At 35.3% G+C, this 21,360-nt stretch overlaps 2 protein-coding genes across 2 annotated transcripts; both read right to left on the reverse strand.

Annotated features, from left to right (window-relative positions):
• Positions 1-677: 677 nt before the first annotated feature.
• On the reverse strand, positions 678-7,353 carry LOC108335826 (E3 ubiquitin-protein ligase HOS1). The gene is made up of 10 exons (XM_017572000.2): positions 7,053-7,353; positions 5,710-6,100; positions 5,312-5,446; positions 5,038-5,213; positions 4,173-4,574; positions 3,907-4,065; positions 2,979-3,467; positions 2,092-2,229; positions 1,257-1,963; positions 678-1,091 (listed from the first exon to the last, which is right to left on the reverse strand). Exons 1-10 carry the CDS (start codon positions 7,164-7,166, stop codon positions 917-919), a joined length of 2,886 nt encoding a protein of 961 aa, XP_017427489.1. The 5' UTR covers positions 7,167-7,353; the 3' UTR covers positions 678-916.
• A 3,576-nt stretch (positions 7,354-10,929) lies between these two features.
• Positions 10,930-12,930, reverse strand: LOC108334652 (homeobox-leucine zipper protein HAT4-like). Its single transcript, XM_052869758.1, has 4 exons — positions 12,497-12,930; positions 11,895-12,184; positions 11,698-11,777; positions 10,930-11,594 (listed from the first exon to the last, which is right to left on the reverse strand). Exons 1-4 carry the CDS (start codon positions 12,837-12,839, stop codon positions 11,258-11,260), a joined length of 1,050 nt encoding a protein of 349 aa, XP_052725718.1. The 5' UTR covers positions 12,840-12,930; the 3' UTR covers positions 10,930-11,257.
• Between the last annotated feature and the right edge of the window lie 8,430 nt (positions 12,931-21,360).

Raw genomic sequence — 21,360 nt, forward strand, 5'->3', positions numbered from 1 at the left:
ATACTAGAAAGTGAAAGTGGAGTAAATGAAAAATTGTGGTACAAACAACAGATAGATAGTCAAAATGTTGTGGTGAATGTGAAATCATACGGTGTAGAAGAAATTTTAGAATGAATCAGCCCATATCCAAATTCGTATTCTATTGTTATTTTATTTTATCATTTTATTATCATTATAATTATTTTATATGTTTTTTTATTGTATATGTATATTATTTTATTCATTTTTTTTAAACCAGCAAGCTTCGCCTTCTACTTTATCTCTGCAGAACATCAACCAGATCTGTACTTTATGCGCAATTCTTATTTTCTAAACTTCTTCGAAGCAATTCACTTCTTTTTCTTTTTAAATTAAACAAATTTTTTTCAGCAATCTCTTTTTTTACATCCAAAATCCTTAAATTCACACTTTTTACTCAAAATCTTCATAAACTAAACAACCATAATATAAAAAAGTTTCCAAAAAAAACCTCAATTTTTCTCTTCTAAACCCGAACTTCATAATCTATGAAATGTTAGATAAAAAATAATAATAGATAGATAGGTTAAATTTGCCTCACTTTAAAATGAAAAATGTATAGGATTGAACCTAAATGATGTCATCGACACACAAGTAATTGTCGTCAACACGAAACGATATTATCTCACTTTCATTTTAACCGAACCACTCTCCCAAAATAGAAAATAAATAACGTGGATTAACATTGAAGGAATGGGATACAAAAAATGCACCTTTTGCATTAAAATTTTCTTCGTCGGATATTAACTGCACAACGGAGACCAGCATAAATTTATAAGTAAAAACTCCCGAGTTCCGAAAAAGCGAAGCTCTAATCTTAAAAACAACTCACTAACATGCATTTTCTTGTTTCTTCCCAGAAAATTTAACCGAAACCTTTAACCAGAAAGTTTAGTTTTCATCTTCTGACCACTCTGCTTCGTCTTGTTGTTCGATTTAGAGGAGTTGCATAATAAGCCATGTCCATAGCTCTTCCCAGATTCACATCATATTCCTCATCACTCGCTTCATCAGATCTCCATCTAGGACCACCATTGATGTTTTCTTCACTGTTTAATTTCTTCTCCGCGAGGCTAAAGATATAAAATAAACAATGGATTCAGTTTACGAAAATAGTACATCATTTTCGGTGAATATTAAAAAGCATTATATTAGCGCAAATATCTTTAGACACAAATTATTCAAAAAACGCCATATGACAAAAAAATTGAGAAAGAAATGGGTAACTAGATATTTACCCGTGAGAAACATCCATCGGATCATCAGTGGACCCCACGTTCCAACTTCTATCATCTTTATGTGATCGGACACTCCTACCAGATACATTTGGGAGATTATTTGCAAATTCTTTAGGATAGCTAAGTGTGGATCTAATAACAGGGTTAACTGCAGCCTTCCATGAGTACAAAGGACTACTGGTAGTTTGATTATGTCCAAAGCGTAGGTTTCTTTCAACTCCAGGAGAGACTTTATCTGACATATTGTCGTGGGAATTGCTTGGTGATGTCCTCTTAAATCCCTTGAGAGGTGAACCATTCATGAAATGGATCCTATTATTCGTTGGAGTATTATCAAATCTAAAATTTTTGGCAATTTTACCTTGATGACTTAGAACCCTCTCACTACTGGTAAAAAACCCATCATGATGATGAGACGAGGAACCAAAATTAGCAAGCTCAGGGCCAGTATTGGGGAAAGACATGCCTATTTTGGCCGAAATTCCAAAAGTCAATGAACTCAACAAGCCATGGTCTCTATGCAACAAGAGGGAAGAATTTACAGATGAAGGAATCAATAAACTGGTGGACAAGGAATCCGGAATCTGAGGAATATCAAATTTGTCCGGAACTTCAACTTCTTCAGAAGAACTCACAGCACCCTCAGTCAAGTTTCCACTCCTCAGTTGCTGCTGCTCAACTTCTGGCAACAACTCCAAGCATCTATTCTGTTTTATTCAAAAGATCAAATGACCAAAAATCCATTCTAAGAATGACATTTTCTCCGAACATGCTTAAATAAAAAGTTTGCAGCAGAGAACATTTTCTTAATAATTAAATAATTTAAATCACTTACAATCAAATTGCTTCTCCACTGAATAGCCTTTTCTAATTTTGGCAGAAACTCCTCACTTACAGAACCTTTTGAAATGCTGTCTTGCTCCACCTTTTCAAGTTTAATATGAACTTGATATGCTTCTGAGTATCTGTGGCGCTGAAACCCAGATAAATATATAAGGGAGAAATTCTTTCACAGGTATCCTAAACTACGCTGATACCTTTTAAGAAGCAAAATGAACTTCATACATATTTACAATGGAAATGATAATCAAGTAGAGAAGTGGGATATGTAGAAATTTCATATTGACATTGAGGCTAACAGAACTTTATGATCTATAGATCAAGCTTCAGAAACCAGATATCACATCTATACAAGAAAGAGGTAAAGGTCAGGCTACATCACTCATATCCATATTTTTTGCTGTGTTGTAGGTATGGATGAGCTAACCATATACAAGATTATAGAGGAGGATTCTGTCAAGAAAATCCAGGAAGCAAGTTGCATGTTAAGCTAACACAGAATACAAATTCAGCATAAGGATCGCATGACTTTTGGCATATGATTCTCTCTCAGCAGTAGATCAAAACATGTCAAGGGAGTAGGAATTATATTTGCCCTTGGATGGGGGATTTTCCTAGCAAAGATAGGAAGATGGAAGATGCTAAAGGTTGATGAAGGAGGAATTGTTTTGTTATAAAAATTTAAGCCATGTAAAATAGAGCTCAATAGTGTTGTATCATATGCATGATATTTTACTGAACTCAACATTGGCTGGCAGAATAACACGTCAAGATTCCAAATGTAAAAACAGAAAAGACTGTAAGACAAATGCACTAACTAACAAGATCAATAAACCAGGAGCAGCAATGTTGGACAAGAAACCAAGTAATTAAATTAAGTACCTGAAAATAAAACACCACAAGTAGATTTCCAGTTGTCCTTATCGGGTCTTCAATAGCAAAATCAAAAAGACATTTATGTATGTACACCTCTTCCTCAGAATTCCATGGCAATTCTACCATTCGATCCACCAAGTTCCTCCTAATACAGAGGCAACAAATCTCAGTCACCAGGACCTCCACCCAATTACTACATTGGCCTTTTAGTTTCTGAGAGGCATCCCCAGATGCTCTTTTATTGAAATTCTTTTCCTTCACTCTGGTGGAGAGAATTCTCTGATGCATAAATGCTTCAGTCAGAAGCCCACACTCAACCCTCACCCGCACTGCAGTGACAGCATCCCTGAGTGAAGTCATATGTGGTCCACCATCACGCCCGGCCCACCTCAAAACCATGAGAGCTGTATCAGGGCTACCCCTTTCTAGCAGTACTTCGGCAATTTTAGGATGTGATGTTGGACCAGTTATTTCAGGAAGAAGGCGACAAGCTTCCTAACAGAATAATAATATTATTAGCCTAAATTCACTAAAAAACTCTAGAAGGAACAAGTGCCTTCTATATCCAATACTAACATGATACAAAATACTTCCAGCAAAGTCCTAGCTTCCTTTTAACCTCCTATATGGGGAAGAGGAGACTCGCAGAGCCATTATCAAATTACACGTTTTACTTTTGAGTAAAAACAAGATAACATGCCTTATAAATAAAAGAGATGAAAGGAAGACCCAAATAACACCTAAAAATAAATGCTGATCACACCTTTACAGCTCTAGAATCAAGGTCACGAATGAAATTCCAACATGATTATTACCATATGGGCCCCATACGTTTTCCTAATTATAATGCTTATCACATCATTAGTTAGCACTACAAGGCAAATCAGTAATGTAACTTGGATACAAATAATTTCAATATTGGGTAAAATGTTACCTGTAAAGCCTCCTCTGTGTGATCATCCAAAAGATAAAAAGTCAAAGACTCAAGTAATGAGTGCCTACTAATACTAAATGTAGCTGCGAAATCCTCCAGTATGAATGTCCACTCTTCTTCAGGAATTGTCCAGTGACGATCATACAAATAATACAGAAACTACAGATGTTAAGGAATGGAAGAAGTATTGTTTTAAATAAGAACTCTTATTAGCAGAAACAAACATAGTTCTACACTAACAATAGAAGTTCCGGGTAAAAGGATACAATGGCCTGTTTAGCAATCACCATATCAGAGCCTCCATGTAAAAAGAGCAAGTCAGCAGCAGAACGTAGATTTTTGAATGGGTAATAACCCAGCACCTGGTCAGTATTTGACCCAAAAAATGATGCACCATCCTTTTGCAAGGATGCAATTTCTAATCCTTCCACGGTTCCATTCATAAACCCCTCCTCCAGATCAAGATTATTCAATGCATCTTCAATAAATAGAGACCCATCATGTCCCGATGACTCCATAGATTGATTTATTGCATCAGGCCAGGATCGTCTTATTGCTTCTGATTTCCGCATCCGAACATCCAATGACCATGATGAACTATCAGTAAAACGTGATCTCACTCCCTCCAAAAATTCATGTCTTATACACCAAATAATAATATCCATATGCTGTGTAGAACAACATTTAAATTAATTAACATTGTGATGAGATACTCTATTTTTAAGCAATATACAGACAGAAAGAGGTAGTATAAATCTAGTCAACCACTCTTTATAAGCAATATTAATAATAGTGTAAGGCCAAATATCAGTCATTTCTACAAACATCCCTCTTACATGCTACATCACAGTGAGCTGAAGCACAACAAAAGTTACCCATTGCGATCCACAATTTTAAAGATCGGGTATAGAACGCCTTTCAACAAAAACAGGGGATATCATTTAAAGAACATAACACAACAAACAAAAATAACAATACCATTTAAAAACTAGATAATAAGCACATGTTTTTTATCCCCATGACTTGACAGCCCATCAGCCATGCAAGGAAGGTGTAAAAGCTCAATTATTAAAGCCATAAGCACAACAGTTATACATAACTCCATTGAACATAAATTCTAGCAAATTAAACCTGCTTTGTCTTTAAGATGCTCTCTTGGAGATGGTGCAAATCATGAAGTTGTGCTGAAAGAGTACCCTTAAAAGATGAATCCAAAATGTCTAGCACATTTGATATGCCTTTCAAGTGTAATGAAAATTTCAGAAGTAAACTCAGTCTCTCTTTCATGGCATAAACATCCATATTATCTAGTGAAAAATGTAAGGGACCACAAATTATACTGTGGAAAAAGGTCATACTGATAATTGGCTTTAGAAATCAACAATAAAAGAAGGTTTAAGGATACAAATTCCCTGCAGTTCAGTAATGATGTTTTTGAACGTTCTCTTGCACCAGTCCTTCACTACCACTTCATCCAACAAAAACGCTATGACAGGATCACTGGAAACAGCAGTTTCATCCATACAGACATCTGTGATGTCTGTAAAATTTAAGGTCAAGAAAATGCAAAAGTGGAGACAAGGGAACACCACAAAACAGTGGGACAAATATGAAAAGGGGGAGGATAGAGGAGAAAAATACACTTAAATTTTCTTGGTAGATAGTATTAATTGGAAAAAATTTGTATTTGTATCATTTCACCGTACTTACCAATTGATATCCATTTATATTTTAAATATTAATAAACGAATTACTAAAAAAATTAAATATGCAAAAAAAAAGGAGTAATGCAGAAAAGGATACAATGGCAAATTAAAGAAACCAAGTTATTCTCAAGCGCAACATCAAACAAAGAATAAAGATGATGGACATCAGCATTTAGTTGTTTCTCCCCGTCTTCTATTTCTTGAAATCTCTCATCAAACCTTTTTGAAATAAGGCCAGCTTCAATGCACTCATAATAAAGTCGGAGATGCAGTTTAGCACCACTTTTAGATATTGGGACTCTACAAATTGGACAGATATCACACCGTTGACTACATTCCTCACATAAAGAAGCGTGCCCACATGAATTCAAGACATGATGGACATAGCGACCACAGCTTCTCAAGTCTCGAGTTGCCCGGCAGCGCTCAACTTTGGCTTCTTTGCACAAGTCAATCAGATCGATGGATGCCATGTGTTCCAGTGTATCCTGAAATCAAACATCAAAAGTGATTTATTTTCTGATATTACCTCAATATGGTAGTTATATATTTCGCAAATTTGAAACGCTAACCTCTCTATTGCACTAGTAACGTGAAAATTAACTCAATTAAAGCATAAATTCAATATTGTAATTTTCCAGCTTCGGAAAAAGGCACAACAGGCACTCAGACTTAAACCAACCAAATGAAGTCTTTGACAAGAATAACCAGGATGCATGATTCTTAAAATAAAAATTATCAGGTTACCATAAAAAGTTGTCATGTCACAAACCAACAAGTAATCCATTTTTCAATTTTGCAGCTTAAATACAATTTTTCATTTCCCAGCATGTGAAAAGAAACAGTGAAATGCCATACAACCAAATCCATGAACATAATTAAGTAGGATGCACTACTCATTATCGTATCAAAACAAGTACGCAGGCCACAAACAATAACAAATCATCCCCTCTGGTCTTTTAAGGATGGAGAAGTAAAACCTTAATAAAATTAAGAATATGTAATTAAACGACAAATGTTCAATTATTCATTAGGTCTGGCTCCTAAATTACTACACTGATGATCTCCGTTCACAGTATACAGCTGCTCAAAGTTGGCACAACACCTACAAATCTAAAAGCATTGCAAACAGAATAAAAAAAGTCCACTCCAACTTTGCACGCCGACCGAAAGAGTAAAACTATAGCTGAAGCACATGATTTCAATGAAAGAAAATAAAAACTGATACGGCTAATTAGACTTGCAGAAACAGCAACAGTAGCAGAAGCCTTTCATAATTCAAACATTAACAAAACATCTGTACCAGTTGAAATGAGAAAGGAAAAGGTAGGAATACTAAACTCCCAACCAAACAGCATGTTGGTGACAGACAGCTAGGGTTTACGAAGTAGTTCAGCAACAAGGAGCGCGGAAGATAAAATTGAGAGAATTAGATCGTACCTGAACTAGTCGGCTACTGTAGTTCGGTTGCAGCGTCGGAGATGAAGATCTTACTGCGGCGGTGCCGCCGTTGGAACTCGACGGAACGGTGAGTCCGTTGAGCCGCCTGTCCATGTCTCAGAGATAACCAAACGGTGAACTCAGATAAATTTTGCAGAAGACCGAAATGAGGTGCGAGATTACAAAACGGTGCGGATTTACTTCAGCAAAGGAAGGCGTCCATGCTCCCAACAGAACTACTCTGTGTCTCGTAGAGGGAAATACAGATTGGAATTGGAGGGTTTTTGAAACACTTTTTCTGTTTTTGATTTTTCGTTCTAACATTTCACTTTAATGGGTTCGTATATGAGTCCGGTTACGGCCCAATTTAATTGGGCTTAAACGTCTATTTAGTGAGAGTTGCTCCCTCTACCACCCCTCATACTCCCTCCACCTCCTCAATTTTTCTTTATTCCAAAATTACTCTTTTTTATATTTATTATTTACCTTTTTAACTTAATGTTAAAACCCTAATTCCTTTCTTATTTTTCATTTTCACTTTACTCAGCAGCAATACTCTCACATCTCTCCTCCCTTTCTTTCTCTCTTTCTCTACCCCCACCCCCACACACTTTCTTTCTTTCTTTCTTTCACTTTCTCTCTTTCACTCTTACCCCACCCCCACTCTACCTTTGTCTCATTCTCAGTGAAGGGGTTGAAATATGCGTAAGGGATGAAAGCAAATATAAGAATGCATTAATTGAATTGTTGAGGATTTAAACACTAACGAGTTCTATTGTGTTGTACATACACAGTGTGTTTGTAGTAATTGAATTTGTGAATTACTAGGTGTGTTCCTTATGTGGGGCCATATGTTAGATAAAGATAAGACATTAGTTTACGTGTGCTTTTGCAGTGGAAAGAGTAAGTAGGATGAATGTTAATAGTGGGGAAAGTTGAACGGATCTAGACATTCGTTGACGGATGTGGGGGTGTATTGGAATGTTGGTGAAAATTAATCCCGGTAAATAAATATTACTGAAGGGCAAATGAGGAATGAGAGAGGTGGAGTGGAGGAAGTAGTCTGTGGTGATGTAGGGAGCAACTATCTTGTTTCTTCTTTTTACGGTCCATATTAATTTTCTTTGGGCTCATATATATTAAAACATGGTTTGTATTTCCTTGCACCTACATCCATTTCTTTCCGAGTGTTGCTCCCTCCACCACCACATCCTACTTCCTACACTTTCCTAAATTCTTTTAATTTCAATTATATCCTTAGGTTAATTTTTTTTTACTTTTACCATTTATGGTTTTTTAATAAATTTGAAAACCCTACTTCTACTATTTACTCACAACTACACCTCATCTCTCACGGATTCTCTCTTCCCCTATTTCTGTTTCACTTCCTCTCATCCCTTTTTCCTTTGCTTTTTTTTCCTTCATTTGTCTCTTCCCCATTTTCCTTCTGGGTTTCATTGCTTCCATTACTTATGATCCTTGGTGTGAGGAGTCGATTTTGCTGATTCTATTGTTGATCGCCTCAATAAAGCCCGTGAAGGCCAAAACGGATGTGGGATATCCGTTTGACCTTCAACGGACGTCGGACATCCTTCTACGTTCAACGGATGTGGGGCACCTGATGGTATGGGGCAGGAATCCAGGTTAGGTTATGGCTGCTTGACACCCGATGGTGCTGAATCAACCAATCAAAACATTTATGTGGAAAATCAGATTTCTAAGGTAGCAACTCTTGCTAACTCAAACAGTGGACATCCAAGTAATGCAACATTGATTGATCACAGAGTTTTCATTTGAATTAATTGGAGAAGACGTTGCTCGGTGTCTTGCTAATAAACTTGGGGTATTGCTTCGAAATATATCAGGGTCCTCTCAAGGTATACTGGGCAAAGATCCTGTTGACAGAGAAAGGGTGCAAAGGGACACCGATACTAGTTGTAACGTGTGTATAGAGAAAAATAGATAACAAGTCATACAATCGTGTTGGAGAAGGAGAACAATGTTTCCATAAGCAGATTTCTGTAAATTGTTATAAAGAATTCAATTTTGACACCAATAAAGGAGTTGTTTCGGGTACTGGTGGTAGTGGCTCTGAGTGGTGGACTAACATAAGGGTTGCCGGGAGGAAGGTAGATCAGCTAACAGCTGGGTTTTCTTCCCAATGTTACAGTCAGAAATAAACTGAGGTTTAGTTTATTACAACATGACTTAACCTGTATGGTATAAAGCAAAAAGGATTTTCCATTTCTCTGCATAACCTCTAGTATATTGAATGTATATTTGAAGAAATTGTCTTGAACTCAGTTCATCATATGCCTTTAGAAGAAATTACGGTAAAAGAATGATTGAGCAAGACTCAGAAGAAACAAAGTTGTTATATTCCTTTAGGACCCAAGGTAGAATGCAAGGGAAGCAAAGTGCTAGTAGGTAGGGTACCGATAATGGGTTATATTTATATAATTATGTGAAACATTGTTTCTTGCATTTCATCGTTTCAAATGTACAGAACGGATGTCCACGTCCGTTTAAAAAAAAGTAAATAAAATTAAAGGATAAAAATTAAATTAAAATAGAATATTTTTGGAATAAAAAAAGTAATAGAAAGGTGTAGGGAGCATTTGGGGTGGTGGAGGGAGCAACTCTCTTCTTTCTCGTGTGACCATATTTTTTAAAATTCCAAACCTCCATCCTTTTCTTATTGTATTTTCAAATTTTTTAAAATTTCAAAATTACATTAATACAAAACTTTCTGTATTTTAATATATTTTGAATTTTTTTTTCAACAAATTTTAAAATTCAGAAAATCTTTCAATAGATTTCAAAATTCGTTGAAAGATTTTTTTTAATGAATTTTAAAATTTATTGAATTTTTTTTTAACAAATTTTAAAATCTATTAATTTTTTTTTTAAATTTTAACGAAGAAAAAATTATTCATCAATTTTAAAATCCGTTAAAAAAATATGTAAAACTATTTTTGAGATGTGGAGGTGCAGGAGAAAATAAGGTGGATGTGCAAAGAGAAACAACCTTAAAACATTGGACACCTATTTTAGATCCATATCTTAATTTTTCATGTAAGATTTAAGGACTTTCATAATTCCATCCCAATAGTAAAACCTTACCTGAGTTCTCAATTTACTTTAAATTAGTTTGAAACATAAATCCATACTTATTTTAAGTTTGAAAAGGTTACAAATTAATATTAATAATGTTTAAGTTATTTATATCTTTAATATATTATAATTTAAATGATCTTATCTATTCATTATTCGTTTAAAATTAAAGATAAAAATATATCAAAATTTAAAATAAAACGAATTCATATATTTAACCGAATATTAAAATACAGTCGCGCAACACCGAAACATCAGAGCATAACAAGTGTCAGAAATTTTGATTTCTTGTTGTAGTTGTGAAGATGATTTGGTCATAGTTGTTTATGCGAGCAAGAGTTCTTACCGAAACATTAGCTTTTACGAGAAAGTATTTAGATTTAACGAGTCGAGATGAACATGATGGAGTAAATGTTGGGAACCACACCTTACAAGACATTTTTATTAACCAATTTAACCAGACAATAGCCTGATAGGCCTACGAGGGAGAGAGAAGGAAATTTTAATAAAACAAGCATGTAGAACTTTGAAATTGAATTGGGACCCATATTCACCAAAATTTCTTGAACCATTGTCTGGTCATTCAGGGCAAACTCCTTTTAAAGGTCTAATTCCCATTTTATTTTGTCAAATTCGTACCGAAAACACGTAGTTAGCCCCCACTATTTCCAGCATCATCCAAATCAATTCAGGATCTTATCAACATGCAACAATTTTGACTTTATACGAGAACAAAATCTGCTTACACAAAAACAAAGCTATATTACATATAATTAATTAATTAATTAATTAATTAATCAAGACCATTGAACTTTACAACAAAGTCTCCTCCGAGAGTTTTTTTTTTTAACGCAGTAAGTATTAGAGACTAAAAAAACCTAACTAAACTAGCTAGACCAGGTCATGCTCCCGAAACCCAGAAGAAAAGACGAAGGGTCAAAAACTGGTACAAAACATTTGAGACCCACAAAATCAGTTTTCCTAACCACCATATCTTAGACCACACTTTGAACGCAGAATTCATGGCTCCGATACTATTGCAACAGTTTCCCCCATTTTTTTTTTTAATTTTGTCGTTTTCTTTCCGCGAGTCAAGATCTGGGACGGAGCGCATCGAAGGGCCTGTGTGAAATAGGAGCGGCAGAGGTGGCCCATGGGCCAATGGGGAAGGCCCGAGAGTGGGTCTGGGGCACGTGACGGTGACGCGCGGCGGCATCAACGGCAGCGGAAGGGGGAACAGCGACACGCTCACAAGAGGGACACATGGTGAGAGTGGTGGGTGGAGTCATGTGCATGTAAAACTGTGGGGAAAGTTTCAATGCTCTGAGCTCTCGCACTTCCTTCTGCAACCTTCTGTTCTCCTCCGTCAGATTCTCGCAGCACCTCTTCAAAAACTCGCAGTCCACCTCCGTTTGTTTCAGCTTCGTCCTGAAATTAGTTTTCGATTTAATTTACTTTATTTTTTGTCGTGAAAAAGACCACACAACAACACAAACTAAAACACGAACAAATATTAATGAAATGAACCCACCTTGCCCTTCTGTTCTGGAACCACACCTCCACTTGTCTTGCTCGAAGACCCAACTGTTTCGCCAGTGCCAACTTTTGTTTCTGCACGCAACACACGCACTCACGTTAGAGAGAAAAACAAAAGCAAACCAAACATAAACATAAAACACACACATTGGACATAACATGTACGAAATTGATCGGAACCTTGTCACTTACCGGGTTAAGAGTGCTGTGTTCTTTGAAACTCTCTTCCAGAATAATGGATTGGTCTTTGGAGAGTCTAAGTTTCTTTCTACAATTTTCACCTTCTTCCTCGTCGCTGATGCCTCTGAAACAACCTCTCTCTGTGTCGTGCTCTTCTTCCCCGTTGGCTTCCCTCTCGCTACGCTTTTCGCTCACGCTAGAAACCGTGCTGTTTGGAGACGATACACCCGCTTCCTCTTCGCAATCAACCGCAGAAGGTAACCGGTTCACATCGATTCCGCGGAGGAACGATCCAGCTTCACCTGCATGCCAAAAGAAACACCGTTTAGGAAAAACAGAAATCGATAAAGAAGAAAGTTGAGATGTTTGGAAAATTAGGAAGCTTTGAACGAGCATGGAAAGAAGTGAAAAGGAGTGCAGAATAGTAAAAGTTGTGGAAAATGTAAAAGGAGAAAAGTCAGAAAGTATTGGGCTAAGGTGTTTTGTTCTTTGAGAAAGAAGCAAACTACGTGGTTAAAGTAAAACAGAAAAGGAAGCGTGTGAGGAAATTGGAGCAGATCTGGAAACAAACAAGGGACGGAGAATCGAAGGTTGGGGAATGGAATGATACACACCTGAAGAAGCGAAGGGGTCGTTCCAAGAGGGTTTGTGAAGGTTGTGGCTTGAAGGAGAAGAAGAATAAGTTGAAGTGGAGAGAAGATTGAGCTGAAGAGGAGTTGGAGCGATGTGAGGGAAGCTCAAGCTTAGACTCAAACCCAAATCCTCCTTTTCAGCCGTCATCTCAAATAACGTGATAAGCCTTGTGAGAGAAGATAATTGGATTTTGGTGAGAGATTGGGTGAAATGAATGAGGTATTGTGAGAGGGTTAATGGGTGAGTATGAAGTGGAGAAGATGTGTGTGTGGAGGGATTATATAGAAAGGAGGGAAAATGGGTGGGAGTGGAGAGTTCAATCATGACTTTATGTCAGGAAGCTCCAATTATCTGAATCATGGCTTTTGCCCCACAAATAATACAACTTCCATTCTCTCTCCTTATTATTTCCCACCTCCATTTCTAACCTATTTCATTGCCTTTTCACCATTTCCTACACACAACCTTTCATGCACTTCAAATATAGATGCCACTGTTCCACATAAACACTTCTTTTTTATATTATTATCATCACCATAATCTAAACGTGTATAACCCAGCCTGCTCTATATTTTACGAAATACTGTTGAAAGGTACAAAGTATTTCAACTATCAAACAAAAAAAGAAAACATCTCCCACACTAAAATACTATTTATATCTGTTTTCATGATATAAATCTGATGAGACTTAAATCCTGATCAGCTATGTTAAATACTATTAAGAAAGAAAACAGTGGTAAAGTGGGAACAGAAATTCAAAAAACAAATTTAAGGTTTAGTTCTGACTTTTGACAGCTTAGGCAAGTTGTTCGAATTTAGAATATCGAAGTTATAAAAATGAATATTTGACATCGAGTGTAGTAATAGTAAAAAGGCATTATAGGTAGGGTTGACGCTGAGTACGTTGATGCGAGTTTGAAAGTGGGAACACACTTAATTGAAATTTGAATGTTAGGAGAAAGCGTTGAAGTTTAGAGGATGAGAATGAAGAAGAAAGAGAGGTGTCTGGGAGAAAAATAGACGGTAAAGGTATTATTATTCCTTGAGGAGTGAATCCAGCAAGAAAACACAACGAAAGCCAGTATGGATTTGTTCCATTCTGATGTCTGTCTAATCAGAAATATTATTGAGCATTTAACGAGGTGGGGCAGGTTGCACCTGAATGAAATGGAAGTTCCCCTACATCAACGGCTGAGGTCAAACGTCGACGGTAGGGACCCCATCGTCGCCCTTTGTTTTACGCTTTACCGCCATCACCTGTTGTCGAAATCAAGAAACACAGCAGATGGCCATGATTAGAAGGAAATTGATAATAAGGTTTTGATTATTTACCATGTCCCTGAGTGGGTCCCGATTCCTATTATTACTTTCATTATGTTATGCAGTTGCAATGTATCATGTGATGGATGTGATTATTTAGAAGGGGGGACAGGGATGAGTCGAGTTCACGTGGGAAAGAGGGTCTACGAAAATGAAGGAAGGTGTGGAACAAAAACCTGAGCTGCCCCAACTCACGTGGACCAACATGGCTTCCTCCATCACACGTGCTCCAACCACCGCTTCCACCTCCACAGCTGGCCCCACTTCTCGGACAAATTCGTGGGTGTCGCCCTCTTTTGTCCCTTCACGCACCAACACCTTCCTCATCACAATCATTTGAACTCCTTCCTTTTCATTTTCCATTATTCAGTACTTACCACCACTCACCCATTTTCTTCTTCACTGGACCACGCCACGTAGGAACTTTCCATCTTTCCCTATTCTATTCTATTTTCTTTTCTTTCCATTCCACCTTTCCTCCCACGAATCGATTCAATTCCTTTCACAACCACAAAATATGTTCTTCTTCTCATCTCCTCACCCTAAAAATTTTCTTAAAAATCCATATTAATTTATCGATACCCTGTTTAAAGTTAAACTAATTCTAGCTCTTTTATAAGAATTTTTCTTTTTTTTCAATTTATGTAATAGCTTACTAGATTATACTCTCTCTTTTTTTAATTTTAAAATATCTGTTGAGAAAAAAAAAATTCAAAGATACAGACTTATTCTACAAAGCTTCGCATCTTGAATACTGGGCAATTTGCTGGTTTTGACAGCAAGTTTTGCATTATAGATTCTTTACACGCGTGCCATTAATAGGTCTATTAATAGGCATTAAGAAAATTCCTCTGTCGAATGATGAGTTGAACTCCAGGGGCCATCAGGTCTATATTACAACAAAACAACTATTGCTCATTAGCATCAGTCTTCATGAATACTAAGCTTCTGATTTTTCAATTTTGTAACAGATGATAAACATGACTACGACAATGGTGATGATAATTGTTTCACTATTAAATGAGGATTAATTTTATGGTTTTATGCATGATAAGGGGATTAACTACGAAAATAAAATATTTTTTTAAATATGAGATATATACAATGGTATGTGTATGGGTAAGCATGCGACACTAGAAGTGGTTTCTCGTAAAAAATAGTGATTGGAACCGGAAAATAAGCTGTGTTGAACATGAAGAGGATTTGAGAAAACTCATGGAGCCAAAGAGAAACTGATATATAGGCGCATTTACTGTGCATATGTTAATCAATAATGTATTTAGTTCCATGCTAGAGTGTAATTTTTAACATTTTAAATATTTTTTCAGAAGATGGTAATGAAAATCTTCACGTTTCATAAGTGTTTTCTTCATGGGAAGGAGTTTATAAATGGTCCCCAAAAGCACGTACAATGGCGTTTTGTCGAGGGATTCGGGGAGAATTGGTGTTTACTTTTATGCTGAAACGCAAGTCAGATGAAACACCATGATGAAATTGAGATAGCAGTACCATTTTTGCAGTCAGAATTTACTGTCTTCAAGATCTACAACGACTAATATAGATAAGGTGGATAATTAATTTCAATAAATAAACTTAATTTGTATACTTTAATTGTATTAGTAATACTTTTTATTTATTCATTAACATTAATAACAAGATTAAAATTTAGGTTGCAGTTTTTGGCGCAAATTGTGGTGTGGTTGTGGCAGGGAAGTATGATAACAATGATGAATCATGTATTTCTTTCCTTAAAAAGAGATGGGAGAAGTTTATAAAAGAAGTCAAAAAGGGATGAAGAACTTATTCTTGTACCAATTTCATTATTCAGTGAAGGAAAATATAAAAGTTGAATGGTGAAAAAGGTTGTGTCAATTAATTATGATTGAGCACCCAATAATAGAAACTCACTCTGTTAACGACAATAGAGTTATGGGGCCAATGTTTTCCCGTTGGGTCCGTTCTTCACGTGATGCGCGCGTGAACTCCGGACTCTGATTCTGTGATGTTCATTTATTCATTCATGCCACAGTGTTTGTTTTCGACTTTGGATTTATATGCCAAGATGGATTGAACTACCAACTTGCCCTGCTTTGTCCTTTCCGTTCCATGGCTGCGTTTTTTTTTCAAGGATTTAATCAATAAAATCTTTAGCTATTATATTATAATAAGAGTTTTCAACGATTTATTATTCAGTATTGAACACAACATAAATATATTTAGTATACATAATTTTATTATTTTTTGAATAAAACTATTATGGAAAGATTTCAAAATATTTTTTTAACTGGTTTTGGTGCTAAACAGTGGTAGTTGTGGGTGTGGACAATAGAAGATATATGCGGAGATTAATTAAATTACGAACTTACCCTGCTTTGTCGTTTCCGTTCTATCGGCTGCGCTTATTTTTCACGGATTTAATCAATAAAATCTTTAGCTATTATATTATTATAAGAGTTTTCAACGATTCATGTTGAATATTGAAGACGAGATAGAAATATCAATATGTTCAATTCTTTGTTATTTTTGAATAAAAATATTATAGGATGGTTTAAAAATAATTTGTTTATTTTTTTTAACCGGTTTTGGTGCTAAATAAATAGTGGTAGTTGTGGTTATGGACAATGGACGCTACAATTTTCAGTTGGGAGCCTTTGTACACGCGCGCGTACAAACCCAAATTGATTAGACTTCACACCGCACTTAGTCATGTCTTCCTTCGTAAGAATCTCGTTTCGATTTTAGTTGCCCCACCAATCGTATTACGCCTGTCAGTTACTTCTCTCACAGCCATGTCATGATAAATTATGACACTCCTTCCATTATCAATAATTTCAATCGTATCAACAATAAAAATAGATATTCATATAATAAAAAATTTATCTAATTTATTGTAAAACATAATCTCATAAATTTATTATACCATACAACGACCATTTTAATTTTAAAAAACAAATAAAATATCGGTTCAATTTTTCATTGTAATAAATTTTATTTGTTTGAATTCCATTTTTTAACAATTATAATCAATATCACTATTTAAAATTTTTTTTCTTTTTTTCTATTATAAAGGTTACTATATATAATTCATATCATTATCCATTATAACAATAATAATAATAAATTATTATTATTATTATTATTATTATTATTATTATTATCATTAATATTATTCATCTTGTATGCGTTTGTGTGAGTTTTAGATGTAAATGTACATAATGAAATAACTTAGATTTACGTTTTCCTTTCCTTTTATGTTATCATATTTGTTGTCTTGCGTAAATTAAAAAAAGATAAAATCCTTAAAATTCTGAGTTAAAGGCCACTTGAACTTTGGAACCCAATATCTCTTGTTTAAATAATTAAACAATAATCCAACTTTACCATGCACAAAGAAAGTGCACTTTAATATCAACTTTAGTATCACGAAGCTGTCGGTGTATAACTTTAGATCTTTTACGCTATATAACTTGGTTCCAACTTATGTGACAATAAGATCTTATTTGCAAATCATGACACAAAAAACGATTCCAAGAAGAAGCAACTAAAGTAAAGGGATTCTTCTCATCGCTCAAAAATGGACACAATATGCACTATCACAGTTTAACCAGCACTATAATACTGTACCCAAATAATATATAAAGTACAATACCAATTACTGAAACATAAACTTTAATTGGAAAGAAAACAAAAGTTATCGACATAGGTATAACACTCAACTGTTTAATTGAAAATAACATTGTGAGTATTATAATATTATATTCATGTTCTGCCCTTTGTGTTCTTATCGCGACAAAAGAGATAAGAAAACAGGATGAAAATGGAGATAGTATAATAACAACGAATCGAACCATTTTAATAACACTACTTTTTTTGTCTAAAAGAGATGTAAATTGACTTAGGCCAACCAAATTACGATAGGGGGTGTCAACTTACATTATCATCGATATGTATCTCTAAGGCCAGAAATTTGGGGTGGTTCATCTTATAAAAATATCGTAATCTAGTCAGCATCTTCAACGACAACGTACGAACACCAATTACAAGGTTTTTACAAGTATGACTTGTTTATTTAATAGTTATATTCGTTGTCAAAGATGATCATGCTTCAACAATTAATAGATTGCACCAACGACCATTCTATTCTCTCCCCGAAAATCAATATATGACTTATCACGTCGTTTTTGTTTTCTTTGGAAATATGAGAGTGGAATAGCTTTAAAAGTGGACTAATGGTGCTTATTTTCTCCTCCTCCCTCGGAAACAAATGATGGTGCTATTTGATTATTGTCTCCTTCGTCCACAGTAATCTCATCCTTAATCATTATATCGCATTTTCGTACCATAATGTCGCCATGATCAAGTTTAAATTCGAGGTTCAAATGTATCTGGTTTTTACAGTGTTTTTTTTTTCTTTAATACAGATTAATGTTCTAATGCTAATACAATTCCTCTTGTTTCACCCATTTCCATTTCCATTATTCCAAAAAAAAATTGTTTATTTTGATTAACATTATGAGATAACTTTAATATTATTGCCCATCAAGATAATAATTAATGATTGGGGAAAATAAAAAATTAAAAAATAAATCGAAGTTTATTAACAGTGTTGCATGGTTGCAAAAGCAATGCTGTGCATGTCCTTCACCTTGGGTTGTGAGTAACCCACATGGATCCTACTTGTCTCACCAATTTCCATGTCCAACTGCTGCCGACGGACACCGAAGCGCACGTGTAGAATGTCTATCCCACGTGTACTTTTCTTTAAAATTATTCTGTCCAATTTCATCTTGTACAATATATTAACTACGTATTAAACTAATATATAACACATAAAGCATATATTAGTAGTAAATGTCTTTAAAAAAGCATACATACTGATTAAATACTTAAATGAAACTATAATGAATAAGTGTTTGCTTGATCTGGTCCACGGTCAAACCTCACTTTCCATGTAACGATGATGATTATCGTAATTATTATACCTAATGGCGATTTTCCCTGAAGCTACCTTCCTCACACTTTCTTAACCAAAAAACGGAGTTTCCCACAGTCTTAGATTGTGTGATTCTCCACACGTGCATGTGCAAGACCACTTGAAGGAACATTTGCAGAGGCAACTTGGTTTATGATACTATGATATTGTAATGCAAGCTAGTTTTAAAGACGTGGCCATGTGAGCGGCTGAGCTGGTAATCATGTGATTAACGGTTAAACGAATGATTTAATTGGTTGGGTTATATCGTTAATCCATGATTCACTTCATGTTGCCTTGCACGTGCATTGCTTTCTTTCTCGTACCCATTGCCATGTTCTCTGAAAAACCTTCACGATTGAAGGGTATGGTCGGAAATAAGAAAGGGATTTTGTATGAGTATTTGGTTAAAGCAGGATTTGATCCTCGCGGGTGGAAAAGCTTGGATTTAAAAATGGAGGAACAGCAGAGAATATTGTGTATTATGGGACATGATGGTGCAATGATTATTTATAAATTTGATGATGTTGGAGTAGCTGATTTGTTTATTGGATGCAGCATGAACGTTGGGTGGCATTAACCCAATGATTTGGTTTGCTGATTCTTCAAATGATGAAAGGTTCGAATGTGAATAGTATATGAATATATTGCGTAGGAATTGGTTTTCTGTGTTGATGGAAGTGGTGTTGAAATTGAAGTATCGGAACCCAAAATAATGGGAAGGCCCACATGGAATTGGTTAAGAAAGATAGTTGGTGGCTTGTTGAGAGCATGAGAGGGCCACCCTGTTAGGTTTGAATAATAATGCGTAAGGTACTCTATTTGCAGTGTGTCCCCTACTAGGGATGTTTTAATTTTTAGTAAAACGTGGTCTACTTGCATTACCATATTATACATACATGTTGGGGCTATTCTTGCTTGTTTGCTTTACTAAAAGCCTTTCTTCCAAGTTACTATTATTGGTGCTGGGAGAATATCTATGAATTTCCTAAAGCTTTTTATATTGCTGCTACAGGAGATTTAAGAGTTGGAGATTTTTTTTTGTCGTCCTCTCTACTATTGTTATTTAAAGAGCTTCCAAAGTTTGGATCCTTATGAAAAATAAGATTTTGATATACACATATTTTAATTTATTTATACCTATGAAAGGATGATAAAGTAATTAAAAAATATAAATTTTCTTTACACAACAAGACTCTCACCTAGATCACATTGGATTTGGTAAGTTAGTGTATTATATATGATTGGGATTATTTCGGAGTTAATAAAGTAATATCATGTCACTAAAAATATCCATAAAAGGGGATAAAACTAATTAAGAGATGTTAAGGCGTAAGAAGATTACCAGAATCCTAAATAAATTAACAAAAGTAAACCACTATACAAGTAAAACCCAATTAATAAAATCTCATAATTATAAATAATACTGTTCACGAAATAATTATGTATTTATTACAATATTTATTACAATATTTATTACTATATTTAATGAACATACATGAATTTGCCATTATCTTTCTGCATTAATCATCTTAAATTGACATATAAATCTATACATATTTCAAAATAGGGATAAACATATGGGAATATCTAAAAACATAGAAAAAATATTTTGAATTGAAAACTAAAAAACACAAAGAAAGACTTCTCATAAAGTCTTTAGAGAGTGATTTAGACTTAGTAAAAATATTTAGTAAATGTTACTATGGGCTTATAATTTACCAGTCGGGTAAGGTGGTGGTAAGATAGTTGGGAAGAACCGAGCGGTTGACATGCCAGGAAAGCATTTTTTGATCGCTCAGGTCCTGACAACTGTTGAACAGAGTTAAGGCGTAATTAATGTCACAACGGCTACTGTTAAGTGGTTAAGGTTTGCATTAATGATCATTAAGAGATAAATTAATTGGTCAAAATCTTTTAAACTCTATAAATAAGGGTTTAATTTTGAGGTAAACTCACTTTGACTTACTATTGAATTACAAAAGGCCTACAACCCCTACACCGATTGGTTACCTGAAGCAGATAGTTGAGACTTTTTAGAAGGGAAGAGTTTGAATAACGCTCGGTTGACTAGATAGCTCGAGGGTAAAAGTGAAAAAATGGGGTGACCCTACCATTATATATAGATGGTAAAGGCGGTTCACCAAATCCATCTAGAGCGTTCAAAGGAAAGAGATCTGACGGTTCAAACATCGTGATGCTACGTCTTCACCTTTCCTGCCCATTTTTTTAGTCGTGACCCTTCAACTTCCGCTCTTCCTCGCCATTTTTCATATATTGAAGGGATGTGACGATTGATGAGCTCACAACCCAAAAACCCTAAATCGAACGGTCAAGACTTCAAAACCCTACACAAAATCCAAGATGTTGCTAGGGCTTGGGGGACCTATGTTACTATAGACTTATAGCTTACTAATAAGGTAAGGTGGCTAGATAGTTGGAAAGAACGGAGCGGTTGACATGCTAGGAAAGCATCTCTTGACTACTCGGTCCTGACACTGTTGAGCAAAGTTAAAGCGCAATTAATGTCACAACGGCTACTGTTTAGTGGTT

The sequence above is a fragment of the Vigna angularis genome, chromosome 10, assembly GCF_016808095.1.
Source record: "Vigna angularis cultivar LongXiaoDou No.4 chromosome 10, ASM1680809v1, whole genome shotgun sequence".
Lineage (NCBI taxonomy): Eukaryota > Viridiplantae > Streptophyta > Magnoliopsida > Fabales > Fabaceae > Vigna > Vigna angularis.